The sequence below is a fragment of the Echinops telfairi genome, unplaced genomic scaffold (assembly GCF_000313985.2).
Source record: "Echinops telfairi isolate 266 unplaced genomic scaffold, ASM31398v2 ScPeMD7_7420;HRSCAF=8458, whole genome shotgun sequence".
Taxonomy (NCBI): Eukaryota; Metazoa; Chordata; class Mammalia; order Afrosoricida; family Tenrecidae; genus Echinops; species Echinops telfairi.
Window position 1 is genome coordinate 46,211,983 of NW_022111320.1, and position 18,193 is coordinate 46,230,175.

Genomic DNA, 18,193 nt, shown 5'->3' on the forward strand with positions numbered 1-18,193 from the left:
GTGGGTTTTGTCTATTTTGTCACTTGGTGCCCCCAGAGAAATTCCGTTTGTGATAAGTGACAGAAAATCCAGACCGATCTCACTGCCATTCAGTAAATGCTGACTCAAGGCAAGATACAACTATAACAAATATGTGCATTTCCCATCTCTGCCAGGAAGCTGCTTTCTCATGAGTGCCTACAACAGGTTCTTCACTTGTTCAGGGGGTGGATCCAGGTTTTGGGGTGTCTGTGGTTTATCTAAATTGGGGGCCCCCTTTGAGTAACAATGTTCACAAGGGCAAATACAAAATTATGTGCAGAGCCCTAGAAGGGGTCCTGTGTAAACTTCATGAGTTTCATGGTGAGTTAGCGTCTGATGCTGACAGCCAGACGGGTTCCAGCCGTAACCCTAGTGTGTCCATTCGGATCACTGTGCCTTGTCTATTCTGCTTTCTTATTTGGAAGGCTTCCCGCCCCTCTCCTCTTCAATACTTGAGTCATATTCCTCCCAGCCAAACAAATAAAAAATTGGATTCACAAATTACCTATCCCTTAATGTCTTCTTTGATTCTACTCAGCAAAAAACTCTCTCTTCCCCAAGGATCGCATGCTATGTGTAAAGTCCAGGGTACCTGTCTGAGTGTCCCTGAAGGTACATAACACGACGTCTCTATTTCGTGAGCATATGTTCTACCTTCTTCAGTTAGCTGTCCACTTCCTCAGCACGGGGACTGTTTCTTTCTTTAGTCCCCTCCTAAGTACGGATAACAATCTGGGGCGATCAGGAAGGGAAAGAACGAGGAAAGGTGGTACCGATTTGAGACAATGAGGTTTGGAATCAGGAGGCCCTAGTCTCCTCTACTAACTCTGCCGTGGATTATTGTGAGTTCTTGGGCAAGTCATTTCATAGCTCTGTGTATTGTGTTTCCTCACCCATGAAAAGGATCAAGTAATGATATTTATATCACATGATTTCTGTGCGGGCTAAGTAAAATCATTTATTTATCAAATATCTAGTTAGCCCCTAGGTGGGGCTGTTTGGGGCATCAGAAGCTTGGAATAAATGTGAAAATGCATCCTGCCTCGGGGTTCACCAAGCGAAGGTGGGAAATGGGGCTCTGATGGAATAGGATGAGGACAGACCCCAGCCACAGAGTAGGTGCTTTGTAGACAGTGGTTAAATAAATGGGTGACGTGATGAGGAAATATAGGAGTGAACATGATACATTTTGCAAAATCAATAACTGTTCACAAAGCTGCCGCAGATCCCTATTATGTAGACTGACATGGCAGCCCCGGGGAAGTTAAGAAAGGTCACGTGTGTAAGGAAGGTGACGTCAGTAGGAGAAAGAGAGTATGGATTGCTTCAGAAGAGGAGATAAGAAGAAAGCCTAAGACAGGGAAGGGGAGAACTGTGTCAGGTAACTCACCTGGCCAAGGGTACACTCCATGCCACCAAGGAAGTCGGCCTCCTTCAGCCCATTGTGGTTACTGCTGATGTCATGGACCTCAAAGCGCAGGCGCTGTACCTCTTCAAAGTAAAAGTCCACAGTAAACAGTTTTGAGTACACTGGGTTGATGCAGGTGCGAATCACCTCTGTTCTGTCAACCTGCAGGGAGAGAGAATGAGCAAATGAATCTCGGGGTACCTCCCTTGAAAACCACAAATGCCCCGCACTGAGTCCAGGCTCACCAAGGAAAATGATGAGAACATCCACAAGAAAGCACCTTAGAGAGGGAACCAGGGAGGGATATATGATTAGACATAATTTTCAAAAGATACCTCACGTTTGCAGATTGAGAGCATGTTCTATTACTAGGTAACTGAGAAGCAAGTGGATCAATTATTAGTGGCTGCCAGGAGCCTTGGGGATGAGAAAGAGCCTAAGGGGCAAGCTTGGAGCAGGAGGAAAGAAATCTGTCATTGATTCGTGATATCTGATGAGCACTGTAATGGCATCTTGGGTGTCCATTCTAGCTCATCCTATTCCAAGATGAGTTTTCGATCTCACGATGCTCAAAATAATGAAGTGGAAAGCCGTTAGACTGAATATAAAGATAACTGCCTTAGGTCTCAACTCTCCACGTTATTAAGTGTGTATCAATTCCCTGGGCTGTTTCAATTGCCTGGGTCTCAGTTTCCTCCTCAAGGTTAGAAGATGCAAAAGCACTCTCTGGGCTCAATAAATAGCTGGAGCACATGATGAAGACTATGATGCCCCTTTCCTCCTGTAGCAGTAACTTCGGTGTATCCCGCTGATCCCAACTTGCTATTCTCTGTCAAGTTCCACACTCCAGGAGAATGACCTCTGTCGGGTTACATATCTTAAGCTGCTGTGCTCCCTGAGATGTGGCTGGAATTAGGCAAGGGGAGGACTTGGCAGGAGATTGAAACGCGGAGGAGAGTGGTGTAGATAGTGGCTCCGTGCAAGACACCTACGCACGTGTGCACGCGCAGACACGCAGCTCTGCCACTACATTCTCTTGCACAGAGGGGACACTCAAGGGATCCGAGGACGCACCCTAATCCCTTCCTGCTACTGCTGACTGCTAGGCTTTGCCATCCTTTGTTAACGCCCTTAACCCTTTCTAACCGTCTGCCATCGAATGGATTCCTACTCATGCAGACCCTATCTACAGTTTCTGAAACGGAATCTCTAGAGGGACAGACAGCCTCATCCTGCCCCCGAGGAGCGGCTGATGGGTCTGCACTGCCAACCTTGTAGTTAGCAATCCAATGCTTACCTGACCGCCCCACCTGCTCACGCCTTAGAAAGAGCTTTACATTTGAGACACATCATCTGGGCCTATCATCTGTTTCCTGATGGAATCCTTATCACGAAAGAGGTTTTCTTCCATGTCTGTCACAAGTAAAAATACAGCATTTTTATTCTAGGGAGCCTTAGAGACTAACCTAGAGCTGATGGATACTTCTGCGGCATCTCCCAATTGGAGCTTCCATCTTTCTTATTCGAGAAACCAACTGGAGCCTAGATGCACTGCTGCCTTTCAGAGACAAATATGGTTTGTTGGTGACTTGGAAAGCTTCACTCATTAGCACAAATTGAGAAAACCATTTCCTCCACTTTCATCTTAGTAAAGGAGACAATTTATCAATGAAACCAAGGGAAGGTCATCTTAGACCACAGCGTGCATGTGCCACCTTCGCCAGCAAAAAAAAAAAGAAGTAATGCTTGCTGAAGCCATTCCTCCCCCTCTTGAATTCCATGTGTCCTCCCTGGTCCCATACAATTCCATGAGAAAGAGTTGTTCTTAATCAACAACACCTGCCATTCTTAGAACGCAGACAGGAGAAGGAGAATATAGTTCCGGCTAGGTTTCTGTCCAATAGATATTAAAAAACTCTTATCCACTCTGGATGAGTATTTTAAAACAAGTTACTATTCAGGCAAGGAGACTATTTGGCTATTCTGGGCTCCCATGAATACCTAGCTTCTATTGAAACAGAGGTTTGCATTTTTATATAATGCTCATTCTAGAGACAAAACTGATTATGCTCTTCTCTGGGTACAAGAATTTCCTACATTTTTTTCAGTTGTCCAGAGAACATGATTTTAAATAACAGTATAATTTTGAGGTCACAAACCACTAGTCTTCAGACTCAAGCTACCTAGAGATCTTTTATTTGTGTCACTCAAAATGTTTTCCTCTTAATTTACCAACATGAAAAAGCTGATGGGTGCCCATTCTAGCTAATATGGGTTTTCTAGTTCATGATGACCAAAGGAATGACATGGAAAGCCATTTGCATGAACACAAACATTACTGCCTTAGGTCTCAAGCCTACCCTTTATTAAGTGTGTACTGTTTACTCATTCATTTGCTCCTTTCTTAGGGAACTGGTCCTAATATCTAGTAACCTTGGACAAATTCCTAGATGGCAATGATTGGAGGTTGTCTCAAACAGAACAGTCATCCCCTAGTTAACAGGATCCATCCCAGGTCTTCTCCTCTCCTAGAATTTCCTCACCAGGAACCTAGAGGCATTTGAGTTTGCAACATCTGGTGCAAATTCATGGAACGATGAGCATATGAGAATTAATTATAGGTATGCAATGTTTTTGGATAGAAGATTTCAAAATAATCCCTAAAGAATAGTTTACAGGTGGGTCTGATGTCCTCAACTGAGACCCAGAAAGGTATCTTCTCTTTTTGGAGGTGGAACAATGGAGTCCCGTGCAGGGATAGATGAAAAGAGACAAGAGACCGAAATGTTGGGTTTTGTTTCTCTGCTTTGTTGTTAGTGACCATCATGTCAACTCAACTGCCTGTTGCTTAATGAAGGAAACGCTGGCTGGTCTGTGCCACTTCCATGAGTGTTAGTAAGTGTGAGTCAGAGTTGGCATTCTACCTTCTGATTACGAAGGTTCTGAATGTCTTCCAACTTGGTGAGGCTCATCTGAAAGCACGGTTATGAGGAGACTTCAAGGAAGTTCTTAGGAACTTTTCCTTCCATTCTTTTCCTTCCATTCTTCAATGAACGTTATGAAGCCCCTTTGCATTGAGAACACTCTATTATGATCCATAGGCATTTATTGATTATTTTTACCAGACCTTTCTTCCCATCTTAGTCTGGAATCCCTGCTGGAAACTGTCTGCCATGGGTGAATATTTTGGTGTGGGAATTATCAATAGCATAGCTTTTAGCATCAAGCAGAAAAAAGTAACAGATGGGTGGTTGGCAGAAATGGTTCTTGATTTGCAAACAAGGGGCCTCACATTGATGAAAGTTCATGTTGGCTTCAAGCCACACACTTTAGATATGTATTCAAGGAAACTGCCGTTGTGCAACAGTAAGCAACCTCTCTATACATGTTTAATTTTAGGGAAATGACTAACTGGGTACAAAGTACATAATAGTTGCAATAGATAGGTCATTTCCAAGACAAACCTTGAGCAAGTAAGAATTCCAAGAGTAGAAGTACTTAGGAAACGATGGTAGAAGAAATGCTATCAATACTAAATGCATATTTGAAAGGTGCTGTAAAATATTCAGAGGAGCCCTGGCGGTAGTGGTTGCGTAGCTTCCTTCTAAACACAACCTTTGCAGTTGGAAACCATCAGCCACTCCACAGGGGAAAGATGAGATTTTCTTCTCTCATAGAAAAATTACAGTCTTGGAAACCCACAGGGGCATTTCCACTCTGTCCTACACCTTATAGAGAAATAATTGGGCTATATGACAGGTGTATATTTATTTATTTTTGCTTTCTAACCGGTGTGCAGTGATATCTATCTGTGCTTTAAATCTGAATTTTCCTAATGATTAATGATGGAAGGCATATTTTTATATGATTAGTTATCATCTGTTTATCTTTTTTGGTGAGGTGTGTGTTTAAATTATTTTCTTCTTATGGCAACATAAGGGGTAAGTACTAGCCCTGGTCATGCAGTGGTTACACATTGGGCTGTGATTCCTAAGGTTAGTGGTTCAAAACCACCAGTCACTTCTTGGGAGGAAGACGGGGCTTTCTACTCCCATAAAGAGTTACAGTCTTGTTGGAAAGGGGGAACCGATTACAAGGATCTACATATAACCTCCTCCCTGGGGGACGGACATCAGAAATGTGGGTGAAGGGAGATGTAGGACAGGGCAAGACATGACAAAATAATAATTTATAAATTATCAAGGGTTCATGAGAGAGGGGGAAAATGAGAAACTGATGCCAGGGGCTTAAGTGGAGAGCAAATGTTTTGAGAATGATGAGGGCAATGAATGTACAATTGTGCTTTACACAATGGATGGATGTATGGATTGTGATAAGAGTTGTATGAGCTCCTAATAAAATGATTTTTAAAAAGAGTTATAGTCTTAGATACTCACAGGAACAGTTCTACTCTGGCCTGTAGGGTCGCTGTGAGTCAGCATCAACCAGGCAGTGAGTCTGAGGTTTTTTGTTTTTTGTTTCCCTTTATTATTAAAGCCTCTTACCAAGTGGCAGAGGTAGGGTTTGGGCCCGGGTTTGAACCCAGAGTCCATGTGGCTAACATCAAATGATATCAAGCCCAAGGAAATTCCAACTCCTTTGCTGTCTTGTCACTTCTGACTCACAGAAAACCTGCAGGTCAAAGTAGAAGTGCCCTTGAATTAAAACTGCCCCAAAGTCAACTTTAAACAGAGTAAGTTTATTACAATGAGTCAGGATTGTCACCCTTGAATGTTGAGTTCTATTTAAAAAACGATCTAGGAACAAATGGTCTTCAGTTATTTCAAAGCAGACATGAAAAGATCGGCCGGGTCAAGGCGTTGAGGCTAACGGGAGTGAGAAAAGCAGAACAGAAACACCGGTGTTGACACATGTGACGAGTGTCATCAATGTCACCCATCACGACATCTAAAAATTATGAAACAGGAGTGAGTCTTGCTGTGTATATTTTCACTCTCCATAAAAAAAGAGAAAGGAAAGGAACAAAATTGGTGTCGCTTACTGAAAAGTTCAAGGTTTGTGGGACATGGATGAGCTTTGATCATTGGGGCAACAGGTGCTGTAGGGGAGCCTGGCCTGGTGCAGAAGACATCATGGGCCAAAGTGAGACATGTGGGCCTCCGGGGCAAGCTTCCAATGGCATATGCCTTCAAGATAATATTCTGGAAACATTTATTCCATATACATTATTTAGGGAGTGTGGAGAGAAACTACCTTCCCACGAATAAAAAGTGGATAACTCTCTTACGTTAAAAATCAAGGATTTATGATAGGCAATCTTTCAAATCGTGGAACTTCCTAGGAGACATATTAAATACCATCAAATTTAGATAACAAAATAATTCCCTCAACCACCCTAAATAGCATGATTTTAAGTGACGGTGGCCTCAGAGTTGCCTTGTCCTGTAGCTGCAACAGACAAGTGGGGGTGGTTCTCAGACTCACTCAGCAGAGATAGATTGAGATCATTGAAAAAATGTTCTTTTCAATCTACCTGTCTTCTCCACTTCCATAGAATTGAAACTAGTTAACATGCTACTGGCTATAAACTAGTTAACATGCTACTGGCTATAGACTAGTTAACACGCTACTGGCTATCCAACGGTCACATGGAGACCTGAGATGGGTGGTGTCGGTTGCTTCTGCGCCAAGTCGAGCACATTGGAGCCTGAGAGTAGCACTCCAGGTAGCTTTTCTAGCCTGTCATCTCCCTGGGAGCAGCTTGCCTGGTTTTTCTCCCATGGAACTGCTGAGTGAGTTCGAACTGCCAGCCTTTAAGAATTTAGCCATTCAGTGCAAACTGTTGCCACCACCTAGGACCTTAACATGAGTTTGCTGGTGCTATTTCACCCCCCCCCCACCCTATATGTCTACATGCCTGGATGGCTTGCCATGTATTCTGGGTAATCCTGCTCATCCCTTCCTAAGAATGCAAATATGTGTGCTTTTGCGGGCCTTATTTCTCCTTAAGTCCCCACACACAACGTGGACTGAAGTTGGCCCTGACACATGTGTCTAATTTAGTGATTCTCACTGGGGTGATATTGACTGTCACCGGGGACTTTGTTACTATGGAATGGTCTTTGGGATCGTCACAACACAGGATAATGTCACTGGGGATCCTGCTGAATGCAAGCACCTACCCCATTAATCCAGACCACCTTCAATCCCATCTAGGCAAATGAAGGACGTTTGCCAAGGGTTCTCTGAACCATTCACAGGAATGCGTTCATCAGCAACCTAAAAGTAAGTAGTTGGATTTTCCCCAGAAAAAATCCTGCATTTGAGGAATCAACATTTTTGTGATGGAAAGCACATGCTTTATGGAAGTCATTGCCTCAGGAAATCACTGTGCCCCTTGTCGAGTGAATTATTTAACTTCTCCTTGAAATGGAGAGCAAGCGGGGCATTGACTAAGGAAGGATGGTAACTCTACCGCCCAGGCACAGGAAGGGGTGCAAGGAAATGATGCATTTCTACAGCACATCTGCTCCGTGCCAGGCCCTCGGGAGACAATTCATCTCCTTCGGTATTTACCTTCATCAACTTTAAAATGTACAGTTTAACATCTTTGAAACTGGGATGCGTGGTATAATTGATGAGAAACCACTGTCTAGTAGGAAGCATTTTTTTTCCTTCATGATGATTCAGATGATCATGGCTCCTCTTACAAATGATTCTCTAAAATATGTTTCCCATGTTGCAGATAACCAAACCACTCCTCCGAAAATTGGTAGTAGAAGTGAGATTCAAACACAGTCCGCCTGGATCCGCAAATGCATGCTTTCTATCAACCCACTTCTCTCTAGAAATATCTCAGAACAGTCACTTTTCACCAATCAATGTCTTAAAACTTCAAATTCTCTAGATTAAACTGAATAAGCCGTACGGGATAATGAGTGTCTACTCTACATTATCGGTCGACTGAAGTCTCCCTCCATCCTGCTGCCATGCATTAACAGAGGCTCTGATGCCAGCTGTTCTGTTTATAGACCCTGGGGACGAACCTGCTGCCGAATCCAGAGCCAGATATTCTTTTCATTGCTAGACAGAGCCCCAGGCTTTGCTGTTGTATTAGTCTAGGTACTTTGGAGAAACAAATCCACAGCAACTCATGTATAAGAGAGAGTTTTATGCAAAGAAAATGTGCATCACAAAAACATCCCAACCCAATGCTGCCCAAGCCCACAAGTCCAACATTAACCCATACCCAACACCAGTCCACAAAGTCCTCCACCTCACAAAACAGAGGCAATGATGCCGACTGCAGGAGGAAAGCTGAGTCAGTGAACGAACAAGCATCTCAGCACTAGCAGGGGTCTCCACACGGCTGCTCCAGCATCCAGGGCTGCATCGGGATAGGTCCATGTAGCTTCTCCTTGGGGATGTCTTGTAGGAAGTCAATCTTGCAAGCTGAAGCAGGGAACTGCTAAGGCAGCTGCACCCGGTGCAACCATCACAAAACAAGAGACCCAAGAACTAGAAAGGCGAGGCTTCACCACCCATTTATCCCTCCGCCTTTCAACCAGACCCACATGTGATTATCGGCCAGGCTGGCACAATTAACTAACTCAGCTGTGTAAAGCAAACAGTAGAATTTTATCACCTTCCTTAGGAGCGCGGCACGGTTGAAATGAGCATCACCTGCAGGTGCTATTGCCATGGTGATGGGCCCCATCCTCTTCCTCCGGCTTCTTCCCAGCATCTACTCACTACGGACTCTCTGCCGCTTTACTCTACACAAAGCCTCAGCATATTGGCAAGGACCTTGAATAGGACCGCCTATGAAGAACACCAGTGTTCTCCACAGCCAGCGGTTCCTTTTCCTCAAGGTAAATGGCCAGTGTATGCCTCTTGGTTTCCTGATTTATGATCCATGTCCCATTGCCCTGAAAGTTAGCACACTTGGCTTGGGGGCTGACAATGGCCCATCGTTATCCACTAGGATGTTCCATGATGATGGAAGCAATTTATAGCTACACTGCTCAAAATGGTAACCACGAGGCCCATGTAACTATTAAATACTTGAAATACATCTAGTGAGACAGAGGAATGGAATTTAACATTTTATTTTAATTGCATTAACTTGAATTATTTAAAACTAAAAATTTTAATTAGATAGACAATACCAATATACAGTAGTCTACGCTGCGCCACTTTGATAGTCCTGGAGTGAATTAAATCCTGTACATGGGGTGTGTGTGTGTGTGTGTGTGTGTGCTCATGCATGTGTGTGTGTTTGTGTGTGTGTGTATAAAGACAAATGGATTTCCCCATAAACTTTTGGAAGCCCCATGTAGGTAAATAAATATACACCACTCCCTCACGTATGGACCATCTCTTTAGTCAACATTTTGCATTTATGACAACAGTGTAAAATATACTAGACAACTCTTTTGCATGTTACTTACATGCATCTGTCTATAATGAGCTGGGGGTGGAAGTAGTGGGATAATCCTGGCTGTGAGGGTTGGCTGGGTCATGATTCTCAGTGGTAGGACAGTAATGCCATGATGAATTGTGATAGCGATTCTCCTCTAGTATGTGATCTCTGCTTATCCTCTGTTTTTACATAACCCTGATTTTCACATATTGTAACAAAGCTTGGTCTTTGAATAATCCAGATTCAGGGGAGAGATTGCACCTCGATTTGTCTCTAAATTATCATATTATTTTATAGTTGGAATAGTTTTCCAGAAGGGCAGGTAAATGGGATGAAATTCCTTATGCCCAACCATTTAAAACTCTCCACAACCAGGATTCAGGGCAAATTTAGATGTCATTCCTTCTCATATAATCCAATTTCTCTGATTATCTGCTCAGCCTACAGATTGTGTACCCAGGGTGAGAGGATACAATCCTGACACACACCTTTCCTGATATTGGATCATGTAGTATATATATATATATCACCTGCCCTTTAATTCCTGTACAGGTTCTGCATGAACACAATGAAATTTTCTGGCCATTCTTCTCAAGACTATCCATAGTTTCTTATGGTACATATAGTTTAATGCCTTAGCAATAGTCAATAAAACACAAGTAAACACTGCTCTTAGCCAAGGCCCATCTGATGTCAACAATGATGTCCCTTGTCCCACACCCTCTTCTGAATTTGGCCTGAACTTCTGGAAGTTACTTACTAATGTACTTCAGCAACTGTTGTTGAATGATCTTCAACCTCATGCTATGGGCTACCTGGATTTTAGACTTTGATTTTTCAATATGTACAATTTTCTTCATAGGTCCTATCAAAAGGTAATGATTTGAGAAACCCATCAAGTGAATTGGACTTAATCTTAAACATACCTGCTTCAGATTAAACGAAGTGAAATACTCCTTTGGACTTGAAGCTGACGCACTCTACTGTAAGCACTCTACTGTAAGGAGCAGCAGAAGACTACTAGCCCATAGTCACAGACTTTGAAGTCATTGGACTTTGGTTCAAATCTTTATTGCTTTGAGATCACCCAATAATGGACAACTTGAGTTTACCATATATCTTTATTTTCATGTTCTCTTTGCTTTTTGTGATGTGCCTTAGCTCTGCAGACAAATAGTTTTGCCTTAATGAATGAGTGTTGTGTTAGTCCAGGTTGACTAGAGAAACAAATCCAGAGACACTCATATGTATGTAAGAGAGAATTTTATATCAAAGAGTAATAATATATTAAGAAAACATCCCAGCCCAGTTCAGATCAAGTCCATACGTCTGATATTAGCCCATATGTTGGATACCAGTCTGTAAATTCCTCTTCAGACTCACGCAGGAAGATCACAGGCCAGTGGGTGGAAAATCTAATGGATCCAGTGGTGGTGGAAGCATCTCAGCACTAGCGTGGGTCTCCACGTGGCTCCTCCAGCTCCAGGGCTCTGGTTCCATCAGTGTAGTGCCATCTGTCTTGTCAGCAGGAATGATAGCAGAGAGAGTGTGCCTGGCCTCCAGTGATGTATTTATCTCTGTCGTGCTTCCAAATGAGGTCATCAAGTTGCGACCTGGTTGACAGGCTAAACTCCACCCCTTCACTCTTAATAGGCTCAAGTTGATACCAGATTATGTAACTACCACAGTGTGATTGAAATTGTTGCCCTGTATATAACTCTTATTGTTTTCTTAAACTGTGCTCTGTCACGTACATTTTGAATCTGTACAAAGTGAAGATTCCATGTAATTTAGTCTAAAAGGCACATGATACACACACACACATGCATGATATACAACACTCAGAGACAACTCAGAAGAAATGCATAGTGATTGATTTTAATAAAAACCCCAGGGAGTACATTTTAACTCATACACAGGGGGCATTCGTGACTGCAGTCAACATGATGGCAACTGCGATTCCATGGCAACTGGGTTACTACCTGTAAACTAGACACTTTTCTAGCCATTTCACATACATTATCCCATTTAATTATCCCAACACGCATGTGTATTTCCACTAATAACTATTTTACACAGCACGAAACAGGATTGAAGAAGTGAATGTGCTCAAGATCACCCAACTGTTACGTGATGGAGTCCCTTAGGATTTTCCTTGAAATTCTCCCCTGACACATGGCCTCTGTCTTAAAGAGGACATCGTCCTCCTTCCCATTATGGTCTAGGCCCCTCCCAACACTGAAGACTCCAAATGCTCCTGGAGAGGAAAACCATCTTTAACATACTCAGCTAGGCAAGAGACTTGAAAAGTCTTTTTTCAGTGTAGCTATGCAGTGTCCAGTATGGCCTTTCTAATCTTCAACCTTCCTCTTCACCTTCCTGTGGCATTGTGCTCTTCAAGTTCCCGTCACTGAAGTAGTGCTCTCCAACAGCTCGGGAGAAACCAGACGCTCCAGACTGAGAAGACAATGAGACTTCCATAATCTACAAGGTGTTTTCCAGTCCCAAATCATCTGTCTCTATCCTCACGCACAGCTGTAAACTAGCATATGCAGACCAAGCAATCTGGAAACTGCCTCCTAGAATTCACACCATCCTGCTAAAACCAGCCCAAGCCTGCCCGAATCAGGAGTGGGAAGGTGTTGGATTGCAGGTCACTCCAAGTTGCAGTGACTGATAGATCTTCTTCCTACCTGAGCTAGGAGGCTAATCCCACAGAAGTGTAAAGCAATTCACACTCCACTCAGATGTTGGTGGTTAACAGGATGTTCCCACTGTCTCATCTCCCTGTCACAGCTGCAGAGTCCTCCAAAAAGGTCAGCGAGGTTGGAGAGCCCTGGATTTCTGATGAATTGATGTTTGAAATTAGTGAAGATAAACGTGTCTGCTGGATATTTATGCACCTATTGAACAAAATGATAAGCCTATGAATGCATTCACTGTTTTCCTCAATCTCCTTCGGAGTCAGACTCTATTCTTCTCTTATTTATGACTTGACTGGCTTCCCTCCACTTCCTCCCCACGAAAATGATACATTTCTACTTGAAGTCAAACCCCAGTCTCTCCCAATTCGCAAGTCCATGAAACTGGATTTCCTCTCAGTCTGGGGTGCACTCCAACATGTACAGTAAGTACTCCTCTGCCTTCTGTCCACAGTCAAGTCAGAGCACCGAGGTGTGTCTAGCGGGGAACTCCAGGCTTTGTCCAGTGAAAACTCTGAGCTGGTACTCATCTTTCCATGGTTGCCCAACCAACCAGCACACACTCCCTCCACTTTTTGTTTGATCAGTTCCTGCAAGCTTCCTCCTGAAGCCAAGGTATTTACACAATTATACCACATTGGGTAATTGAAAACTCAAAGCTGATGAGGCAAAGTTTGAGAAAAAGCATGGTGGGGTCAATACCGAGAGCTTAGAAATTATATTTTCTTTCTCAAACCCGGAGTACCCCACCCTGGTGGCCATACTACAGTTGGATACGTACAAAACTGCCCTGGGTGACTACAAATGACACCAGTGCTGTCCCCACCCTTCAAGAGTCCAACCACTCCCCAGACCACACAGCTCTCGAAGGTCAATGCCCCCTCATTTTTGTTTCTTTCTTTATAAACATCAGTGAGTTTCTAATAAATGAAAAGCATTGCTAATTGGTAAATTAATCTTAATGGATTTTCAGTCAATTCCCCACTATCTGAGTACCAGGATTCCTGATGGCAGTTCTCCCATGGCTGTCACTGATATGTCATTAGTAGGAGAGGCCATAGCTTTCTCTTGTCTTCAATGTCCTTCTTTTCCTCCTTCTCCTTCTGAAACGTGGACTTCCCTCGTTTTTAAATGCCTACCCAGTGGCATGGTTCTTGCCATTCATTCTGTTGGTACATTGAAACATTCGTTTTCTAGGTCCTTCACAAGCACTACTTGTAAGTGGGGACGAATCTCTAAGTGGTAACATTGCCCATCAAAGTATCAGTGCCGTCAGCATCATTAAAATATCTATCAAGTGAGCAATATGCATTGCGACAATTTACAATAAGCACAGGACTGGATACTCTCCTGGTTATAGAAAGAATCATCAAGTCCATACGATTAGAATGCTTTATGAGAGCAGTCCTCGTTTTTCATTCTCTCTTTAAAGTCGCACACAATCTGTTTATGCTAAGGCGCTTGCTTTCCAGGACTTTCTAACCTGCTGAACACCTGATTCTGGACATATAACCCCCAAGATAATGCTTTTTTGGTAGTAACATCAATTATCTTGGGGCCTAACCTAGGTCCCCAGAGGACTTCTGCTTTCACCAGCAACCAAAGCTTTATTTTCTTTTGTCGTATTTATTTAACAAAAGTGAATTAGTTGCAAATACTTCTGACGAACACTTTGTACCTATTTACATCCAGTCACCCAAAGAAGGAAGTTAATGATAGCATGTAATTTTTCCAGAACTGGGTAGGCCTTTGGAAGTCAGCATGATAGTAGAAACATCACCAGTCATCCCAACACATATTGTTGTTCTTCAGTACAAGCTAGTTGAGTGAGACTCATGGAGATCCCAAGTGTTGCAAGTGGGCGAACAACGGACTATTGACTAACCCAAATATTGGCAGTTCGCATTCCCCCAGAGGTGTCCCGAACAAAGGCCTGGCGCTCTGTTCCTGACAGCTCACAGCCTTGACAGCCCCAAGGAGTGCAGTTCCACTGGGCAGACTTAGTTACCCCGAGTCCCGGACCAGAGATTACAATTTATAATTGAGGTCTCATTCATTCTGCTGACACCTTAGCATCTACAGGAAGGACGTTCCCCACAGAGGCAGCCATTGAGAATGCTCTGTGCATCTTGTAGTGGAGGTGTTCCTGCCTCAACCAGAGAGCTCCCTTAAGTGCGGGTGTACAACACGGGTGACACACGGAAGAAGGGACTCTTCATTGTGGTGGTCGCGGTAGTTCTGCAAGCCCATTGTAAACCTCTTCTCGGATCTGGCAGCTGTTCTGGGTGTTGGACCGAGTGTGCTTTATAGTGTACAGCAAGAAATCAGCCTTTCAGGGACTAATAGACGCCAAAATGAAATCGCTTTTGGCCCCATAGAGAGAAGACCCTATTTACAACCAGAAAAACTCCATAGAAGGTTTCAGACACTGTTGAGCTGAGAGGAAGAAGAGGAGGTTTAAATAACAGATGATAGAGATGGATTAATTCTTATGGCTTCTTCCAACCCTAGAATTCTAACTTTTGGCCTGCATCCAAATATGGAATTTTTCGCTTTACTGGTTTTGATAGCCAGAGAGTGGATAATTTCTCAGGACCCAGGGGATACATTTAGTATGTATGCAATGTCCAGGGTTCATTTCACCTGCTCCAATACAGATGCACAAATACAAACAAAACAGAGCCCGGTTATAGGTAGGTAAAGCATTTGGAACAAAAAGACCAACTAAAATGGAAATTTGAAGGATTCTGTTGCTGATTTAAATCATGTTTCCTTGCCTTCTATGGTCAGTATTTATTGATTGCTTTCCACATGCTATTGTACTTCTAGTATACCACTTCCATCTCAGAACAAAATAGCCATGCAAGGTGGACACAATCCAGATCCTGTTTCAAAGATGAGGAAACTGCACTTGAGCAAGTTAGTCAACTTACTGAAACTAGACTGGATTTTTGTCACTACTGAACATGAAGCTAGGCCTTCCTTCTGTTCTGGGATTTAATTTTCATGATATCCCATTGCCTCTCTCTGTACCAATATGAATGTAAACTCAGCCGGCTCTGAATCTGTGCTAAGAAAGCAAACATAATTGGGATGAGAAGACCTTCTTTGCATCTTCTGCCACCAGAGTCAGTTGTAGACAATTTAATTGAGACAATTAGCATATGCAAGACTTGATGAATCAAAGAAGAAAGTTACTGGTCAAGTAAGACGGATATATGCCTTGGTGTTGCAATGGTTAAGTGTTTGGCTGCTAACCTAAAGGTCCATGGTTGAAACCCACCAGTTGTTCAAGAGAAACACATGGCAGTCTGCTTTTGTAACGACGAGGGCCTTGGATACCCTATGGGACAGTCTAGCGCATTGGTTTTCAACCTCCCTCATGCTGCCACCCTTTCATCCAGTTCCTCATGTTGTCGTGACCCCCAACCATAACATTATTCTCGTTGCTACTTCATCACTGTCATTTTGCTACTGTTATGAATCGGGCGATCCCTGTGAAAGGGCCGTTCGACTCCCCAAAGGGGTCACAACCCACAGGTTGAGAACTGCTGGTCTATAGGATTTCTATGAGTTGAAATCAACTTGACACCCATCCTTTTCGTTTTGAGTCGACAGGGGTACAAGATAAGATATATAGAGTAATAAAACTCAAACTGCCCCTGTGGCTGCTGACATAGCTGGCCTAGGACTAAAAGAGCCAGTGTTTCCTGACTCTGGTCTCAGGGAGGACCTCCTGCTTTGTACATCTCTAAATGCCCGAGCTTACCTCTACATGTGTGTGTGACACCGGATTTCATTCTTGGATGGCCTTTCTTTAATCTCATCTTGAGCTCTCTGGGCATCAATTTAGTGTCATGGTTTTAAGTCAAATATAACCCGATGTCTTCTGAATTAGTATTGCAAGACCAGCTGTGTTCCCTAAACTTGATACATGTCCTTGCCCCACTTTGGTGCGGTGGGAAGAGGTTCTGTCCAATGAGAGAGGAAGGCCTTAAAGAGGAGTACTTTAACTAATGGGGCCAAGTTTACTGAAGATCTTGATGTAGAGCCATTAAGAGAAGGCTGGTAGTCCTATGATTAACCAAGCCAGTTATGGTCCAATCAGCTCAATTCAAATAGCAACTCCATGTGTGTCAAAGTAGAGCTATATAGGGTTTCTGAGGGCTGATTTTGGGGGAAATAAATCACCAGCCCTTTCATCCAAGGTCGTCTGGATGAACTCAAACCATAATCATTTGGTGAGCAGCCAGGCACACTCACCATTTGCACCACCCAGGAACTACAGCTATGTGAACACCAAGGTTCTATTACAAATCACCCCAAGCTACATTAGGAGCTAAGCCGTCTACAGAGTTGCAGGACTGTGCTCCTTTCTTTACTAGAAGTAATAGACCAACTATTAGAGGGACCAAGCATTGATCAGAGAAATCTGGGGAAAGGGACAGCCAAGAAGAACCCTCTTTTGTATACTAATCGCTGGAGCTCTAAAAGCTGTGTATATGTGCTAGGCTGTACCTACTCAAGAGCAATTAGCAAGATGTGGAGCCGCAAACAGGTCCATCAACAAAACAGGAAAACCTTACTGGCTCAATGTGTATATGTGCTAGGCTGTACCTACTCAAGAACAATTAGCAAGATGTGGAGCCGCAAACAGGTCCATCAACAAAACAGGAAAACCTTACTGGCTCAATGGGCATAAGCACAACCTCTAACAAACACAGACTAAGTTACTCCAAACTAAGGGGGACTCCCAGGAAGCCAGACTTTTAAAATCGTTCTTATTCCAGATGTTCTGAAAAACTGTGCACATGCCCCAGGTTTCACTCTCTTAGGAATGGATGGAGCGAGAACCTCTGAGCTACTAGTCTATGGCTGAACATGTAGGAAAATTGTGAACTTACAAAATGATAACAACAATCTCTAAGCCCCCCACTTACCACAAGCCAATGATGAAATGCGAAAATATAACTGTCTACACAGGCTTAAACATACACCCAACTGCTTACTCTCTCTCTCCATTTAAAACACCTCACAGGCAGCTTAAATTTTACAGGTCCAATGTGATAACTGTGCCCACCCTCACTCCACACCAGAGTAACCAAGCCCAGGTAATGGCCATGTGTTTCTTCTAGCTGATGACAAAATTAACAAAACAAAATAATTAGAAAACCCTTAAGGGGGCGGTCCTACGGAATACCTCATTTTCTCATATCCCATCTTCTACGTGCTAATGAAGATCAGCACAAGGATTGCAGCCTGCAGTGTGGATGATAACTTAAGGTAAAGAATACCAACATCCTCACAAGTGGTCCAATAGATAACATCATGATCAGTGGAGAACAGATTGAAGTTGGCAAGGATTTTGTCTTGGTTGCACGATCAATGTGCATGGAAGCAATAGTCAAGAGATCAAAAGATGTAAATCTGCTACAAAAGACCTCTGTACCTAAGCAATTGGACATCCCCTTATGGAAAGGTCGCGGGGAGGAAACGAGCCAGTCAGGGTGCAATGTAGCAACAATGAAACACACAACTTTCCTCTAGTTCCTAAATGCTTCCTCCACCCCTACTATCATGATCCCAATTCGACCTTACAAATCTGGCTAGACCAGAGGATCTACACTGGTACAGATAGGAACTGGAAACACAGGGAATCCAGGGTGTATGATCCCTACA

General features: G+C 43.3%; 1 protein-coding gene across 1 annotated transcript in view; it reads right to left on the reverse strand.

Annotated features, from left to right (window-relative positions):
* The window catches only part of CPNE4 (copine 4), a 521,121-nt gene that overhangs the window by 202,356 nt on the left and 300,572 nt on the right, over positions 1-18,193 (reverse strand). The window contains exon 3 of the mRNA XM_004704001.2: positions 1,412-1,591. Within this exon, the coding sequence (XP_004704058.2) occupies positions 1,412-1,591 (180 nt within the window). The remainder of the gene's footprint in view (positions 1-1,411; positions 1,592-18,193) is intronic.